Source organism: Doryrhamphus excisus, chromosome 8 (genome assembly GCF_030265055.1).
Source record: "Doryrhamphus excisus isolate RoL2022-K1 chromosome 8, RoL_Dexc_1.0, whole genome shotgun sequence".
In the NCBI taxonomy this organism is placed as follows: Eukaryota; Metazoa; Chordata; class Actinopteri; order Syngnathiformes; family Syngnathidae; genus Doryrhamphus; species Doryrhamphus excisus.
The window spans coordinates 17228704-17247021 of record NC_080473.1 but is presented as its reverse complement, the minus strand read 5'-3'; the positions used below and the strand labels follow the sequence as shown (position 1 = coordinate 17247021).

Sequence of the window (18318 nt, the reverse complement as noted above, 5' to 3'; positions counted from 1 at the left end):
ATAGTAAGTCATAATAGGGCACATACAGAGATGAAAAAAATCAGCAACTATGGCCCACATTTAGTTCCAAGGTAATTCATCATGGTAGACGCCCAAGAACTTTTGGGTCGTCACATGCTCGGTAAGCATGTTCGCTGAAGTAACCTGACTGATGGCTTCTTAACAGAGCTGTCAGCTTTGTTTTAAGATGTGTAGCTAAGCCTTTTTCTTGTGAGTCATTTGGTGAGTTGGATATACATACAGTATAATGGTAATGGTAATGGTTTTATTTCATTTGAACATGCATCAGATTACAATTGAGTGCATCCCATAATCAGTTCACAGTTCCACATGTCCAAAAGGAGTAGGAAGAAGCAAAGCTTATTAAATTCTACCCCTCCATCTGGTCCTTTTACAATCAGTAACTGTTACATTTGTTCACTTCCTGCTTTCCATAATACAGTTTAAGGTTTTTTTTATTTTATTTTTTATTTTATTTTATTTTTTTAAATAATGTACCTCGTACCAAAGTAAGCGGTGATATGACCATCCAATGACATAATGGGTACCATAGTAAGTGTCAATATAGTGATATATATAGCACAACATGACTGGTTCAAGACTCTTGCAAATGTTCAAGACTGTTGATGTTTACTTACTGCCTTACTGCCGTATTTTTTCACAGACCTACTTTTGTCTATTCTTTTTGCAAAGCTATCCTCCAGGGTGGGCTTCTCCAGAGAGGGGCAGGTCATAGGCAGTATCGTGTCCACGACGATGGCGTTTCCCGAATATCCTTAACTTCAAAGGGGAGGATTTGAGTGCCTCTTAGACTTAGACAGACCTTATTGATCCACAAGGGAAATTGTTTGGTTACAGTAGCTCAATTGCAGAGGAAATAAGACACGCTATAAAATGCACACAAATGCAATGCAATATGAATAGAATATAATAAAAATTAAAAAATAAGATAGACAGCACAGCGCAATAATGTGTGGATTATTTTTGACAGACAGGTGAGGTATTGGCATGTGGAATGAATGTAACATGTCATGTAGCATTTACTGTGTGAACAGAACTGCAGGAGTCATTTAGAGAATGAGCTCCACTGCCCGTCTCTTCTTTGATGGAGTGGGTGGGTGGACTTGTCCATGATGGACAGCAGTTTCTCTCACTGTTCCAAATGCCTCCAACTGAGCTTGTTTGGCTTTCCGGATTAGTTTGTCCATCTGGTTTGTATCATTTTCTGTCAATAGTGGTGCAACCAAGTCAGAGATGTTTTTTCCCCACATTTGGTATTCATAAACAGGTTCTAGAGACATATATTACTGTTAGAATGTGATTAAAAAGTCAATTTTGCAAATTAGGGCCGCTTCGAATGCAAACAAACCATAAGAGAGCACCAGGGAATTGGGCGAGTTGGCAAGTATGCAGCCTGCCTTCGTCCTCACTGGAAGATCTTAACAGCTATTGAATGGATTGACTTACGGCACATAAAGGTGATAAATCCAAATGGATTTGCTGATCATGTGACATTTTTCCTCGTTCCAAGCACAATTTACAATTTCTCCCAAGAGCCATGTTAAGCATGTGACTGCACACTTGTATCCAGTCCAGCCAAGAGGCTTGATGCTTGAATATTTATGTATCTGCTTTGGGCTGCAGCCCGCCTGATCCTGACCGAGGGCCTCTCTCACATATTCAGCTAATCAATGCTGCCAGAAAGAGATAACTCAAACATGAGGCGGCGCTGCAATCAGAATATGCATCGGCCTTCAATGAAATGGAAGTGTATTTTCCATTCAAGAAAAACACGGAGGTGCTGATTGCTTTTTTCTTTCGAGCTCTTCAACGGGGTGACAGATGACATAAAGGCTTTTCCAAAAGGTCACAGCGTTTTCCCTCAAAGGACGTGGTTCATTTTTATCTTTATTTTTTAAATTATCATACGCATAGAATGATCAAATTCCTCATATAAACAACAACACAAATGTGAAAAATGCAGCCTGTTAATGCGGTATAGCCACTTTCCCCTGATGAAACTTTATGGAGAAGGCCTGGCAGATTCATAGACCTTCCATCACTCGCTCTTTGTCCTTTGCCATTATGAAATGCAAATGTTAAGTCACCCTCTCCAGGCGATGATACATCTCACCGCGGAAGACACTGCCACTGACAGGCTCACATTGGGTTCATTTACACTCTACTGACAGATATGGCATGGCTTGAAAATGGAGTCGCGGAACACATATTTGATGGTGGTTGTCCTGGACGTGCACTCAAACAATGGAAGAGATGATGAGACTTTTCCTGTTGAGATTACTGCAAGCGGGAAGACAAATGTGGCTTTGTCTGTATCAACATGCAAACAATCAATCCAACCAGAGACCCTGAACGCCATCAGGCCATCCATCAATACATACAGCTGATATTTTTAGAAGCCAATTATTGTGGATGTGTAATCAGGAGAGAGGACTTCATTTTCAGCCTTGAGCTTGTTTCATGAATTGGCTCGCTTAGCCGTGACTTGTTACTGTTTGCATCATTGGCATTATCAGTAGCGGTGATGAAAAACACTTTTTTTGTCGTTCAGTTCTACTGTTTGTGAACACTTGCATGGTGAAATAAGTACATGGACAAATGCGACAAATTGATAAGATGAAAGCAGTCTGTCATTGTGGAATTGTTCAGTACAGATGCGATACAAGCTTAATAAGGAACTTTCATTTACTAAAAATACAATGAGAATTCTCACTGTTCTTTATGGAGTACAAGGTTTTATTTTATAAAACATTATCATTTCTATCTCGTAAAATCAGGATTCAGTGTTTACTAACTTGTTATTTAAGATTCTGAATTGAATACAATAAAATATATACAATAAAAAATGGTATCGTAACTGTAAAAATTACTACAATTGTACTATTAATCTGTTTTTCCCATATTGTATTGCATTCTAAAAATGCAAGTACATTTTATTCTAAAACATAAAAGCTCATGTTTGAATCACCACATGCTGCTTCCCAGCATGCTTTGCTAAAATGTTTTGTAAATGGGTTTTAATAATTCACGTCTTATGATTTTCTCCCCAAAAAAATTTGCAAAAAATAGTTCAAGCCATACAAAAGAGTGACTTGGGTCCATGGGCCCAGATCTTTAATCTCAATGATTTTTTTATTGGTTGATGAAGGTTTTTTTTTTAATGGGCCAGCACTGGAATTGACAAAAAATAGCTACCAAGACTGGTGAAAATTAAATAAAGATTAAATGTCTAGAATGCTTATTTTTGACTAACAAGATACTTTGTATTAGCTACTGTTTTCTATACAAAATAATATGACTTGCCAAATCACCATTTTACTTGAATTGGGCAGTTTGGCAAATCAAATTCAAGTATATTATAGTTCTGTTGGGTTTTCTGTTGTTAGTTTTCATTTCATCATTCAAAGGGGACCTGTTATGTTTTCACCACTTTTCTGACCTATATATGTTGTTAGAATGTTGTGGTCTCGTGTTAAATGATGCCAACATTTCAGATAATGGAGTTTGCACATTTTCTCGTGAACCCTGAAATAAGTTTTGGATGGCTCAAAACGCTCAGTTTCAAAAGGTGTGGTAAAATCCCCCCTTTGTGACATCGCAGAGGGTTGGACTTCCTTATATGGTTCATATTTAGGAAGCACTTTGGGTGTGTGAGCAAGTTTTCTGTGCTGGTTATTGTGTGTAGCTGCTCTATAGGAAACCACAACTCAATACAAAGAGCATAATAGGTCCCCTTTAACTACTAAACTGTATATCTCATTTTAGGTTCCTTAAGATAAACAAACTGGTTTGAGAGGTTTCGGACATTATAAAAACATGTTTGACCTAGATTTCAGATATCTCATCTTGCTTTTGTGTTGTATTTGTTCAAACTGTGGTAACTCTCCTGAAGTTTTTTCCATTTTCTTCTGACAGGTCCACATCGGTGCAACTGTCGCTGTGTACAGACAAGCTGCTGAAGGTCACCAGGTCAGGAACCTGAGGGTCAAATTTATGTACATTTAGTGAAGAAGTGTAGAGAAAAAAATGAACGTAAATGCGGCAATCAGTGCCATTCAGTCGGAGTCTCTAATGAGCTCCAAGTTAACTGGCATTAACAGCTATGGCCGTAGGCAACCTCCAGATAATACTCCATAAAATGGCGGGAGCTGTATTTGAAGTATCATGAGTGCTCAGCATCCATTAGCTTTATCTACCTCTGCATTCACTTTAAAATGTTGGTGTGAAACTATTACAATATTGGTTCTGTTAGCGCTGTGCTGTGCAATACACTCCTGGTCAAAATATTAAAGCCAGGTGAAATACAGCAAGAATTCTGTGAAGGAGGTTTTCAGTAGAGGTAAGAACACCAAACATGGGGCATTGAAATGGGAAAGAAAGTTTTTTTCGCTGAAGAAATGAAGCTTGATGGTCCTGATGGCATAGTGGATTATATCATGATCTGGGGTGTTGTCTCGTTCAATGGAACAATGATGCTTCAGGTTGTGCAGGGAGCTGAGTTTTTTTAACAGGACAAGGCTATAGTTCACAATGCCCGCCTGACAAAGGACATCTTTTAGAGAAATAACCTCATTCTTTTCCCCTGATTTAAATCCGATGGAGAACACTTGGGGATTGTTGGATTACAAAAGTAAAAGGTTACAAAAATGACAAAAATGTGCAGCTCATTATTGAGTTCTTTTTTGAACATTTTATTTTGATTTTGGGTGTGTTTCTGGGTTTTCTAGCTGTGGTCTGAAAAGTTTAATCAGCTGATGAACAGCCGATTTCATTTTGTTTGCAAGAAATTGCTTTCTCGTACTATTTGGTTTAATTTTTTCTTTTTGAAAATTTCACTTAAAATCTCCTTAGGTTGCAAAATCTGGTCTAGAAATTTTGATCAGGAGTGTACTTGTTAATAAATCAAAGAAAGCAAGTTGTCCTTTCCAATTTCTCACTTAAATCATTCAGTCATTTTTTTTACTGCTTATCCTCACGAGGGTTGCGAGGGTGCTGGAGCCTATCCCAGCTGACTTTGGGCGAGAGGCGGGGTACAATCACAGGGCGCATATAGACAAACAACCATTCACATGGACAGTTTAGAGTCGCCAATTAACCTAGCATGTTTTTGGAATGTGGGAGAAAACTCACGCATGCACGGGGAGAACATGCAAACTCCACACAGAGATGGCCGAGGTAAAAATTGAACTCAGGTGTTGTAGCTGTGAGGCATGTGTGCTAACCACTGGTCCACCGTGCAGCCCCTTAAATCATTATTAAGTTTAAAAATGAAGTTGTTTCGGAAATAGAAAATAAAAATTAATCCTCATCTTGTTCGCAGTTTAGGTAAATAAATGCTTTGACAATAATTAGAGCATTTACAGTAAAGTCTTTATTGGCTTCTTGATATATGTTATTAGTATAAGAGAAACCGTGAACCTGCTTCTGTGTCTTATAATACCTGGCTTGTCTATGGCTCCCTACTCTGACATCTTACCTTTTCAATGCTGACAAAATCCTTCTTGCTATGAATTCCCATGATTACATCTTTGTAAACTGCATCTGCAGGGTGAAAAACACGGCATTTAGCCTGATCTAACATCGCAATCTCATGTGGTCGGTTTCATTACACAGACGTTTTGGGTTTGTATCTGGACTCTGACCTCTCTCTGCGTGAAGTTCTCCCTTAGACTTTAAATTGCCCATAAAATACCCATCAGTGTATTTACAATACTTGTGGATTTGTGTAAGTACAAGACAAGAATGACTCACCTGTGGCGCCATCATTTATATACCCTACGTTGACCTGGCCCCCTGGAGCATTTGCACGTAGTCTTAGGCCATTGTACAATTCCTCAAAACTGTAAATACAGAAATGCATGAGTAAAAATTAAATTTTTGTCGTAGCCGCTTTGTGTAATGGTATGCACAAGACATGGGTTCAATTCCCAACAGGGAAACACAAACGAGCAAAAGTAGGAAGGGAAAAAAATGATTGCAAGTCGAAGCAATTGAAGCAAAATGGAGTGCAATACTCCAGCAGAGGCACTTTTGAGTCAGTCTCAGGTAATTAGCTATCTAAGGTCAGTTGAGGCTACATTTACGGAGACCTGTTCTATAGACAGCATTATTTAATACTATGGAACCTGTGTACACCCTGGTATTTTCAAAAATGTATGCAAAATTTTCTCTTGATTTGCGAACATTTATTGGTTTCCTGATGTACATTTTTGGGTGTCCAGAACGGATTCATTGGATTTGAATAATTTCTTAAGGAAAAAGTGTATTCGGTTAGCATATGTTTTGGTTTGAGTCAGACCTTATGGAACAGATTAATGATGCTATTGGGGTTTCACTGTACTGGCATGGAAACAGGAGTTCAAAACATTTTGAAATATGTATATATCTATATATATATATATATATGTATAACACGACATATCTCCGATGCTCCTATGGTGGAATGAACACACGTGCTGTAGATAGCATTCATTCATTCATTTTCTACCGCTTTTTCCTCACAAGGGTCGCGGGGCTGCTGGAGCCTATCCCACATCCTCACATTCATACCTATGGACAATTTGGAGTCGCCAATTAACCTAGCATGTTTTTTTTGGAATGTGGGAGGAAACCAGAGTACCCGGAGAAAACCCACGCATGCACGGGGAGAACATGCAAACTCCACACAGAGATGGCCGAGGGTGGAATTGAACCCTAGCTGTGAGGTCTGCGCGCTAACCACTCTAACCACTTGGCCTCTGTAGATAGCATTTTTTTAAAAATGTATATTTTTCATGATTTGTAAAAAAATACCAATATCGTATTTTTATGCTGATATCAGACCGACAATTATCGGTTCCAAAAAATATCGGACATGCCTGTCCATCCATTTCTATACTACTTATTCTCACTAGGGTCGCGGGTATGCTAGAGCCTATCCCAGCTCGGACATCCCTACAATTTATTTGCACTGCACTCCAACCTGAAACCAACGAAATGCAAGAAAATGGAGAGCTGGTTCAAACTCCTAACTGTTAGGGTCCATCGGGACACTTTTCTCACAAACGCACTTTATTAGGGGGCTTGTTTTTATTATGAAGTGCACTACCACAAACAAAAAAAAACAGTTTTATTAGGCCAAGCCTGCTGTTTGGAAACACAATAAACTGCCATCGAGGAAAATGCTGACAAATATAATGCCCACTATATTTTTTCCCTTAAAGGAGCCAAATACATCTGACATCTTATGTGGCTACAAAATTTAATGTCTATTTATTGGGAGCAGTTTTATCATTTATTTTCTCGAGCAACAATAAAAGTACCCCCACCGCTCACATGTAAGAAACGCTTTTATTGCCAATTACTTTTAAGTTAGCTCAAGGTAAATGCGAGGTCTCACCTTAGTGCCTCCGGTGTGCTTCCCTCTGAAAGACAAAAAAGGGAGGGCGGTTTATAGCCCGGCAGTAGCACAAACTTTATTATTCTAGTGCATTGACTACAGGATCACTGTGTCAGCTCAGTGCATCTTAAGAATATGAACACTATAAAACACACCAACGATTATTAGTGGTGAATTCAGCTGGAGCAGCCTCCAGTTAGCTGGAGCCTAATGAGTTTTCTAACAAGCCGTCATGGTACAAACCCAGCATAACAAGAGTGGAGACAATGTTACCCCCATGAGACTTATAAAACTGTTGCCTTTTTCATTACAACATACCCCCTCCGTAGTTTAAGTCTCAAAGGGTGGACCAGAGTAGATCCTTGTATTTTTCCAATAATTGCAAAAGCACACATTACTTCCCACACACAATCAAAGTGAGCGGCAAAGCACCTTCATTGACATGCAAAACGTGCCCCTTGCAGTTCATTTCACCAGCTCAAGTTCAAGACGTAAGAATGAGAGCGACGGTAAAAGGAGCAGAATAAGCCCCCAGCCGTGAGTTTAGTTAGTTACACTGGTACCGCAATCCGTCACAGGGATTACGACAACTTCTAAATGTGTGATTCAGGGCAGCAACCTCCAGCGATGATGTCCTCAACATCGCTCTTCTGAGCCACACTTTATACTACACTACTTCACCTCCCCAGCCTTATTAGAGGCTTCCTAAGTATTGGCTTCTCTGGTTAAGACAGGAGTCACCACAAATCAGATTAGGGGTGGCAGTAAAAGTGTCACACTCAGCAGCCACTTTAATGGGCCTTGTAGCATTCCTAGTGCTATGTGCAACATCTACAGGGATGTCAACAAACATATTTCATTCATTGAGTCTTACTTTAGGCATTTTACTTTCCATCAATTTATGACCAGACTTAAACAACTAATGCAATTCTGTATACGTTTTTTAAGTTAGTTTATTGATTTATTAATTCATAAATGCGTTTTACAATTTTTTTCAAACATGGGCTCTTTATGATGTCACAGAGTGCCAAGAGAAAAACATGGGACTGTTTTGTAAACATGGGCGAAACTGGACTATGCCCCAAACTGCTGCTGAAGTCTGGTGTCTTCCAACGCAAGCTGTAACAATTTATCATTGTCGTAACTGTGTTTAGTAAGTGGTTGTCTGTGTAGCATTATAGAGTGTGCATACAGGGGATGGGGTGCAAATTACAAGCTCACCGATGTCTGGAGTTGCTAATAGCTTTTTTTTCCATCAACAGTCAAGTTTTTTAAACATGGGGAATCCTGCAAAATTACTAGTAGCTCCTAGTATTTATTCATTTATTATCAACTCCTATACCTACAAAATTCAAAAGTGGGTTTGGCCGCTGTCAGGAGTGCTTTTTCCAGTGAATTTCTCTTGGAGATGAATAAAGTATCTGTCTGTCCATCCATCCATCCATCCATCTATCTATCTATCTTTTCAGTGTGACCAATCACATGTTTGGAGGTTTTGGAAATCAAAGGAAATGCAGCTGGAATCGGTGCAGATAAGATCTAGAAAGCTTTCTCGACAGGTTATCGTGTGTCGCTGTTCTAGTTCAAGATTCACTCAAGATTTTGCAGTGGGTAGATGTTTTGACAAGACGTGATGCTGTGTAACTCTGTTTTTTTAAGTATATTACTGGATACTCTATACTACTCTGCCTGTTTTTTTACTCCCTTCATTGGTTGCCTGTTCGTTTTAGGATTGATTTTAAGATTTTATTGTTTGTTTTTAAGGCGTTGAATGGGCTGGCCCCCAAATACATCTCGGACCTCATCCAAGTTTACTCTCCAGCTCGGTCACTGAGGTCCGAGGGCCAGCTCCAACTTGTGGTGCCCAAGACGAGACTTAAGACCAGGGGGGACCGAGCCTTTTCTGTGGTCGGCCCCAAACTATGGAACTCTCTGCCCTCCCAAGTAAAAAAGGCCCCCAATATCGAAAGCTTTAAGTCTCGTCTTAAAACCCACTTTTATTCTCTGGCTTTTAACTCAGAGTGAGTCGTATGGTCCTGTGTCTTTTAGTTCTTTGTTTTTATTGTAATTGGTTCTATTTTTTATACTTTTATTGCTTTGTTTCTTGTTTTTAATATTTTAATATCTATTTTATTATTTTATTTCTTAAATGCTCTTTTAGTTTTGGATTATTACTTTTTATTTTTACTCGTCTGTGCAGCACTTTGGAAACTCTGTTTATAAAATGTGCTATATAAATAAAGTGGATTGGATTGGATTGGATTACTGTATTATAAATTAATTACAATTTGTTTAATAAATGTGTTTAATAACTACTATGCTATATTTTAATTAGGGCTGTCAAAAATTGCAATTACATAAAAATTGTTGGCGTAATTAACGCCTGCACATCATGTCGAGCCAAACTTATCTCTTTCTGGAAGCATAGTGTAGTGTCCTCACACAGTCTGACGCTCTTTTAGAACTTTAGCCCGACCTGAACACATTAACAGCATTGCAAATCCAACACCGACTCACAAACACACCCTAGTCCTCCTCAGAACCCCACCTCTCACCAGAGACCACCAGATGCCTTCATGTACAATGTGTTTATTATGCATGTATGTGTGGTCTATTATTTATTGTGATTGATTATTTGAATGATAATAAATTGGCATTCACTTAAAACTAGAGACAGTTTCTAACCATCCATCCTCGGTCACCAATACACATCCACCTCACACTACCATTTGGGATGTTATTGTTGTTTATGCTATGTGACCACATCCAACCAGCCCTACAGGTCTTTTCATTCCAAAAGTTACTCATCCTGCACTTTACAGCACAAAAGTAAGCCTTTCTGCTGACAGCTAATGTTCTCTCTGTGATCAGAAAAAAATATTGCATGTCCTTGGTGAAGGCCAACGCCACAGTGTGTGACCGCCTTGCTTCTTCATTATACTTTAATCATAGTCACTGGAAAGAAATAAGATGGGATGAGGTGACTCTCTCATTTTTTACCCCAAGCCAAGCAACTGAAAGAAAAGTGCATACTTGCTTGTCTCCTTTGTCTGTAGCAGAGGACAGTGCAGACGGCAAGCAGGAGGAGCAGGAGGAGGGCAGCAAAGGAGGATGTTAGCGCTAGCGGGAGCGTGCAGTTGTCTTCGTCCTGCAGCACCTCTGCAACTGAGGAGGGAGAGTCACATTCAACATCAAAGTTGTGCAGGTGAACACCTTGTTGTTCATAGAATTTAGGAATGTTATGCAAAGCTATTGCTTTCCTAACTTTTTTTTTTTTGGTCACATGACTCGTTTAAGTGTAATGGCCTTGACTATTTCAGTTTACATTTCAGTTAAATACCATAGCATTTTTGTGTTTGTAAGCATAATGACGTTGGTAATTCTGCCTGGCAACAAGCCCATTCGTCAGTAAGAAAGAGTATTGTTGTAACTTAATGGTTGGTAACAACCTTTTTTTATATGAAAACACCAATGAATGTAAGCATTAATGAATGATTACTTGTCTATATGTGACCTGTGATTGGCTGGCAACCACTTCATGTTGTACCCCGCCTCTCACCCAAAAGTCATGTGGGATAGGCTCCAGCATACCCCATGACATGAAGATAAGAGATAAGATAAGATATGTCTTTATTCGTCCTTCAGTGGGGAAATTTGCATTGCACAGCAGCAAGAGTACAGAATCAGTTAAGCAGTACAAAATACACAATATAAAAATATAAACAATACAAGCAACCCAAGTATTAACAAATCAACAATTTAACCGGAGTTATATACAAATACAGTTTGCAGATAATATGAAATGAGATGAAATATATGACCAGTCTATACACTATGAGATGTTGCTAGTGAGTTAATATGAGGCATTATAGAAATACTTAATTTAGAACTTAATATATTGCACTTAGAGCTTTAATATTGCACGTGGAGCTTGATCAGATATTGCACAGTGAATGGAGTCTGGAGTAACTATACTGATTATAAAAAACAAAGGGTTGCAGAGATGTACATAGTGGTGTAGAAGTCAGTGAAGGTTAGTGAAGGGAAGTGGTGTAGACGTTGTATGGATGAATGAAAAAAATTGTGTTTTGCCCCAAAGCCCAGTAAAAAACAGGTATGGTACTTCATTTTTTGGTACTTAACATACTTGTATAGCTACTTGTTGCTAGGCAGAATTCACAGGGTTCAGGTATCGGCCCCATTAGCCAGTAAAAACACATTGGTACATAGGGTACACATTGGATCAAGAACCAGAAGGACAAGGAAGTCAGATTGAACTGTATTGAATATAAATGACTGTATTTTTATTATTATTATTATTATTATAATACATGTGGAACTTATTATTCATTCCTCTTCTACCGCTTTTTCCTCACGAGGGTCGCGGGGGTGCTGGGGCCTATCCCAGCTGTCTTCGGGCAAGAGGCGGGGTACACCCTGGACTGGTGGCCAGCCAATCACAGGGCACATATAGACAAACAACCATTCACACTCACATTCATACCTATGGACAATTTGGAGTGGCCAATTAACCTAGCATGTTTTTGGAATGTGGGAGGAAACCGGAGTACCCGGAGAAAACCCACGCATGCACGGGGAGAACATGCAAACTCCACACAGAGATGGCCGAGAGTGGAATTGAATCCTGGTCTCCTAGCTGTGAGGTCTGCTCGCTAACCACTAGACCGCCGTGCCGCCAGAACTTATTATTATATTATTATTATTATATAAATGACTGTAAATGCCTGATACCCACGCTCATAGTGATGACAGCGGAGCTTAATTTGACTCACCAACTGTCAGGCGGACACTGCTCTTGAGCGGCGTGGAGAGAGCAGACACCGAGGCCAGGCAGTCCACGCCAGAGCTCTTTGTTGCCATCAGGCTGACATTGCTGTTAACCGTGAAGAGGCTCTTCCCTGTCTCTTCGCTTCTCAGGTTGTAGTCACGCTGACTCAACTACACACAGTTGTCCAGAGAGATACATGCATTATTATATGACAAAAATACATGTAGAAATTGTTGCTACAGCAACAATTTCTGCAGTCACTAGACTATTCATGAAGATGCCGACCCTCGCTTTCCATGCAGCGACAAACACACTCAAGCCACAGTTGCCATGATCCTTCAGTTAGATCTCTAGCAAATGGCAATGCTTCTGGGATCGGTTCATCTGCCATCTAGCCGTTAATCGACTTAATTTTCTGGCCAGTAGATGTTGACACGCTGCAACAGCAGCAAGGCATCGGGGGCTCATCTGCAACCACCCCCTGCGGTTACTATTTGCTACTTCTCGGGGGGCTGTAGGACCCACATGTTTGTTGGCTTTATATCAGTGTTGCGTGAAACAAAAACAAACTACGAGGCGGTTGCCTCCAGCCACAGCTATTATGCCATGTTTTTTTTTTTTTACAAGGGGGGGATTTGCTTTTGCAGACAATGCATGACACTGCAGTTAATGAACTGGAAGTGTAAAGTCAGATGTTGTTATTTACCTTTTTTCCATTAACTTCCCATTGCAAAAAAGGTTGAGGGTACCATCCTGCTGCCTGGCACTCAAATAGGACCGACTGCCCCTTTAAAGCTGTTGCATTTCCTCCAGAGACTTTCACGCTGCCTTTTTCTGAAATCACAATCAGAATCAGCCACCTTTAGTTTAGCTTATAAGGATCAGACTTATGATATCATGAGGTTGGTGTGTTTGTACGTTATACCTGCTTTCATTCCTATGTCTGAGGATGTATCACTCCACACTCTTTATTGCTCTCTGGTTCTACCATATCTTCCTTACTGTGTGGAAATATGGGGTAATAACTACAAAAGCAATCTTCACTCGCTAAATGTACTGCAAAAAAGGTCAGTAAGGATAATTCATAATGCCGCCTACAGAGAACATACTAACTCCTTATTTCTAAAATCACAAATACTTCAACTTGCTGATATAGTCCATCTTCAAACAGCTAAAATAATGCATGAGGCTAAAAACAACCAATTACCTAAAAATGTCATCCAATACTTCTCTCCAAGAGAGGAGAAATATGATCTCAGGGAAGAACTACATTTGAAACACTTCTATGCTAGGACTACGTTAAAAAGCCATAGCATTTCAGTATGTGGAATCAAACTATGGAATGGATTGAGTAAGGAAGTCAAATAATGCACAACGATGAGCCAATTCAAGAAACAATACAAGCAGTTGATGTTTGCTAAATACAAGGATGAAGAGTCTTGAACCATATATATCACTATATTGACACTTACTATGGTACCCATTATGTCATTGGATGGTCATATCACCTCCTACTTCGGTACGTGACAAAATAAATAAATAAATATATAAAAATACAAAAAAAAAACTTCAACTATATTAGGAAAGCAGGAAGTGAACAAATGTAACAGTTACTGATTGTAAAAGTACCAGATGGAGGGGTAGGATTTAATAAGCTTTGCTTCTTCCTACTCCTTTTGGACATGTGGAACTGTGAACTGATTATGGGATGCACTCAATTGTAATCTGATGCATGTTCAAATGAAATAAAACCATTACCATAACTATTACCATTTATGGCAACGTAGTCGGCAACCACCGCTCAGTCACTTTTTCATGAAAATGGCCACCACAAAGTGTTTTTTGTGGGTAAAAATTATGTATCAATACACGGAGTAGGCAGCAATGGAAAATATTTTTGTTTTGGGGTCAGCTTCCTCTGCTATCACCCCTTTATGGACAGCTGTTTTGTAAACAAAGCACAGCTTGATACTGGATTCCAGTTATACAGTTTAGGCATGGTCCGGGAGGGAGACTGCAGAATCTGAGCATGTCAGCCAATAGGAGAATGATGCAGATTCACCCTGTACACATGGTTATGGAGTATTTTAGGAAAAGAATCTTCATGCCCCAATAGAATCCGATGTTATTTTACTAGCCCCTGAAATGTGCACAATAGGGCCCTGTCAAAAATCATAACAAATGCTTGTCATCTTTTCCCCTCTCCATCACACCGCCAAATACGCCTCTGTAGATGATGTCAGTACAGCCTGTTGTATCAATATTGTAGATAAGACTGAAGGATGTTCAATAGCTGAATTTGCTACACGACAAATCACACTCTCTAAGTGTAAAACAATACGTTTTCAACTCCAGAATATGAGTGTAATGGTGGGAATAAACGCTGGCAAGCGACCAGCAGCCTTGTTCACAGTGACTGATGAGCGGCTCAGGCCATCATGACTGATTAATACATCTAAACGGGGAAGAAGCAGCATCAGCATCAGCCCGCTCTCCTTATGCTTCAATCCCAACCATCCTTAAATAAAGATACATGAGGTTTGTTAATGGCTTAAGGTTGCCTTTAAGGGCACTCAGTAGTGAACCCTACTGATTAGTTCACGTGTGTGCTCTTTATGGTTTTTAAAACAATTAAACAACAATTAAAGCCCACAGAGGAGCTCTGCAGCACATTTGTGGCTCTCGCCCAACTACTCTATTTGAGGCTGCAGTGCACAAATCACAGACAGAGATGCTGACTGTTAAATGCCAGGATGCACAGTTAATTCCAAGGCTGTGTCAGGTCAGAGCTGTCGTCTGTTTCCAGCCAGAGGGGCTGATTCACCCTACGCTACTATAACAGGTCAGCAAGGGTGTGCACTTATGAAGGCCTCTCTTTATGATAGTGAAAAAAGTGACAGGTCATTGGCGTCCTTTTTTTGCGTCAGGTATTTCCTCACTGACGTTTTATTTCGCTGACTTCTCAATTTAGGGGCAAGGATGCAAATAAGGTGACTGGAAGTAAGGCTTCATATGAATCTTGCAGCATTTAATGACTGGTCGTTTCATCTGAGGCATGCCATTCCCATGAGGATGCAATAATGCTGTGTCAGTAGCACAATGGTCAATAGCTCTCAATATATCAATCATTTCTTACAAATGCAGCAGATCCCTGCTTTTGGCTGGGGTTTTGTTCCAGAACGACCAGCAAATGGTGAAAAAATACTTAACTATGTTAAAAAGCCATAGCATTTCAGTATGTGGAATCAAAACAATACACGCAGTTGATGTTTGCTAAATACAAGGATGAAGAGTCTTGAACCAGTCATGATGTGCTATATATATCACTATATTGACACTTACTATGGTACCCATTATGTCATTGGATGGTCATATCACCTCGTACTTTGGTACGAGGTGCATTATTAAAAAAAAAAACTAAACCTTAAACTATATTAGGAAAGCAGGAAGTGAACAAATGTAACAGTTACTGATTCTAAAAGTACCAGATGGAGGGGTAGGATTAATAAGCTTTGCTTCTTCATACTCCTTTTGGACATGTGGAACTGTGAACCGATTATGGGATGCACTCAATTGTAAACTGATGCATGTTCAAATGAAATAAAACCATTACCATTACCATTACCATTACCATTACCATTACCATTACCATTACCATTACCATTACCATTACCATTACCATTACCATTACCATTACAAATACAAGGACTTGATACGCCCATAAAAAGGCTCACCTCTCTACGTTTTTTTACTGACCTTGAACATAGAGACTTGCTGTTTTTCTGTCGATTCCCTGCAGGTTACAGGTGATTTCTCCCTCATGGTGCCTCTGAACACTTTGGACAACAAGCGTCCAGCCGTCTCCATTCGGGCCGTGGCTTTCCTCCGCCGTCACATTGGGAACAGAGGAAGACAGTACGCCATACCGCCTGGAGATGGAGACCACCACTGTGCTGTTTAGCTCCCACAGCATCACGTCCCACGCTGTGGTTTTTGTGGGCATGCAGGTATAGCGGGCCTGGTCACCTATGAGGACGGTCAAGCTGACGGGCAACAGCCTTAAAACAGCTGAAACCGCTAAAAAAAAACATAAATAATTGTTAAAAGCAATATTAAGCTAGACCACCATATTTTTGTGATAGTGGAACACCCTGGCATGTTGTACAATTTCATGTTCGATCTAAATCTTTGTGCAAACTATACTACAGAGGTTGCAGAAAAACGGAAAGTTTGAATCGCTATCATGGCAAAACACAATACAATAAATACATATACCATAAATACAATACATATTTTGCCTTCTCTTAAGTAAAATAGTAAAATAGTCTGCTCGAGGTGGCACGCAGGCCCCAAAGCGAGGAGCTCCCTGTTTGATTCCCCGCTTGGGCATCTCTGTGTTTGTTAGGTTAATTGGAGACTCCAAATTGTCCATAGGTATAAATGTGAGTGTGAATGGTTGTTTGTCTATATGTGCCCTGTGATTGGCTGGCCACCAGTCCAGGGTGTACCCTGCCTCTCACCCAAAGACAGCTAGGACAGACTCCAGCATGCCTGCGACCCTCGTGAGGATAAGCGGTATAGAAAATGGATGGAAAGTCTGGAGTTTTTAAAATTGAAAGAATAGATTATGCTTTTAAGATCAATTCTTTCATGTATTCTCCATCTGTGAATGCTTCCCCGTCCTTACCCTCTCATGTGCAGCCACTCATTCTTCCAAAATCGCTCTCTTGTGGGTACTGAGTGCTAGTGTTAAAAATGTCAACATTTTTTTGTTATTTGTGCATTTTTTGCCACACATAAGCCAGCATCATTGCCTCATCCAATGAGCAGTCAGAACCTTTTCAAAAATGCACATTTCCTTCATTGCGGTGTACAACAGGAGGGCCAAAAAGTGGATGAGGAGCGGCATGCGGCTGACCCCTATACAGTATTATGAACCAAATGCGATTCTTCTCAAGCCGTTTTGAACCATCATCCAGCTCTGCTCCTCAATCATCAGCCAAACTCATAAAAGGACAAAACAAGCTCATATTAATATGCATATATTCAGACTAACACGCATCACGGCACAATACTCAGGGTGATGTATGTATATATAACTTGGAATCATAAATTATGTATCCATTAAGAAATGAGGCCTGGGAAAGGGAAAAAAATCTAGGCCAGAAAAACTGTTTCTTCTTTTTATCGCAATCAGAGAACGGCAACGCCTAATAAGCACCATTTGAGCCCGCACTCTCCCACATGGAAACAGTGACTCTCAAGCCATTTTTTTAGACAATTAATTACAAAGTGCAGCAAGATCATTAGGCCCTCCTCTAACGAGATGGTCTGTGGGCGGAAGCTCTTCAACACAAGCATGTGGTGATGTATGCATACATCTACTGGCCGCAATCAAACAAGAGGCACTTTGCTTCAATGTTGAACGTTCACCTTGTGTCGTGCATGAAAGAAGAAGCAGGAACAGGACAAAAACAGCCATCGTTATGCTGCCCAGTGGCAATCCATGAATCAGTGTGACATGGACCTCGGGGGGGAAAAAAAGACACATGTCATTAGATTGGGCATGTGTCTGCTGAGTGCAGGGATATCTTCTCATGCAGAAGCGATTGCACCATTAAACATAACATAGAATAATAATTACTCAACATTAACTAACTGACCATAAAACAAAGCAATAAGGCTTAAAATGCAGTGGAAGCAACTGGATATTATTTCCTTTGGGAAGAATTGCAATGAAATGCTAGATCCCACTGCATTTAGAGTAAATGGCTTTTGTTATTAGAAAATAATAATAACAAATCCCCACTAGATGTAACACATATATACCCTGCAACTGATGCTTGTAGTATAAATAACAGAGCGGCATGGTGTATTACATTTTGGCATGTCTACCGTAAATTCCTGTTCTAATCTCTTGTATGAAACGAAATAACTGGTCAGACTCACCTCATTGTCTGTATGGAAGGGCGGTATCACATGTCAGTGATACAGGTGCTTCTTTATTTGTGGTGCTCTGCCTGCATCACCCTCTACCCTACCCCAAAAAATGAAAAAAAAGGGTCCTGTTAAACATTAGCAGAGGGAACTTTGCCCCTTGACTGAAAACCGATGCAAACACTGTGACTCA

General features: G+C 40.0%; 1 protein-coding gene across 2 annotated transcripts; it reads right to left on the bottom strand.

The window, feature by feature from the left end:
* Positions 1 to 237: 237 nt before the first annotated feature.
* Positions 238 to 18277, bottom strand: igsf5b (immunoglobulin superfamily, member 5b). 2 transcript variants are annotated; one of them, XM_058080876.1, is made up of 10 exons: positions 18138 to 18277; positions 17622 to 17715; positions 15945 to 16265; positions 12895 to 13022; positions 12193 to 12358; positions 10433 to 10564; positions 7400 to 7424; positions 5773 to 5861; positions 5498 to 5562; positions 241 to 3999 (listed from the first exon to the last, which is right to left on the bottom strand). In XM_058080876.1, exons 2-10 carry the CDS (start codon positions 17668 to 17670, stop codon positions 3889 to 3891), a joined length of 1086 nt encoding a protein of 361 aa, XP_057936859.1. In that variant the 5' UTR covers positions 17671 to 17715; positions 18138 to 18277; the 3' UTR covers positions 241 to 3888. The 2 variants fall into 2 exon arrangements, with proteins under 2 accessions (XP_057936860.1, XP_057936859.1); XM_058080877.1 differs by lacking the exon at positions 5498 to 5562 and having other exon boundaries at positions 238 to 3999.
* Between the last annotated feature and the right edge of the window lie 41 nt (positions 18278 to 18318).

What these genes read in the sequence shown, in the direction of transcription:
- igsf5b (XM_058080876.1), bottom strand. Translation starts at nt 17,670, where the DNA reads ATGGCTGTTTTTGTCCTGTTCCTGCTTCTTCTTTCATGCACGACACAA. An exon ending in AGCAAGTCTCTATGTTCAAG is followed by an intron (nt 13,023 to 15,944) that starts GTCAGTAAAAAA and finishes TTGTGATTTCAG; the next exon opens with AAAAAGGCAGCGTGAAAGTC. An exon ending in AGCACACCGGAGGCACTAAG is followed by an intron (nt 5,862 to 7,399) that starts GTGAGACCTCGC and finishes CTGTATTTACAG; the next exon opens with TTTTGAGGAATTGTACAATG.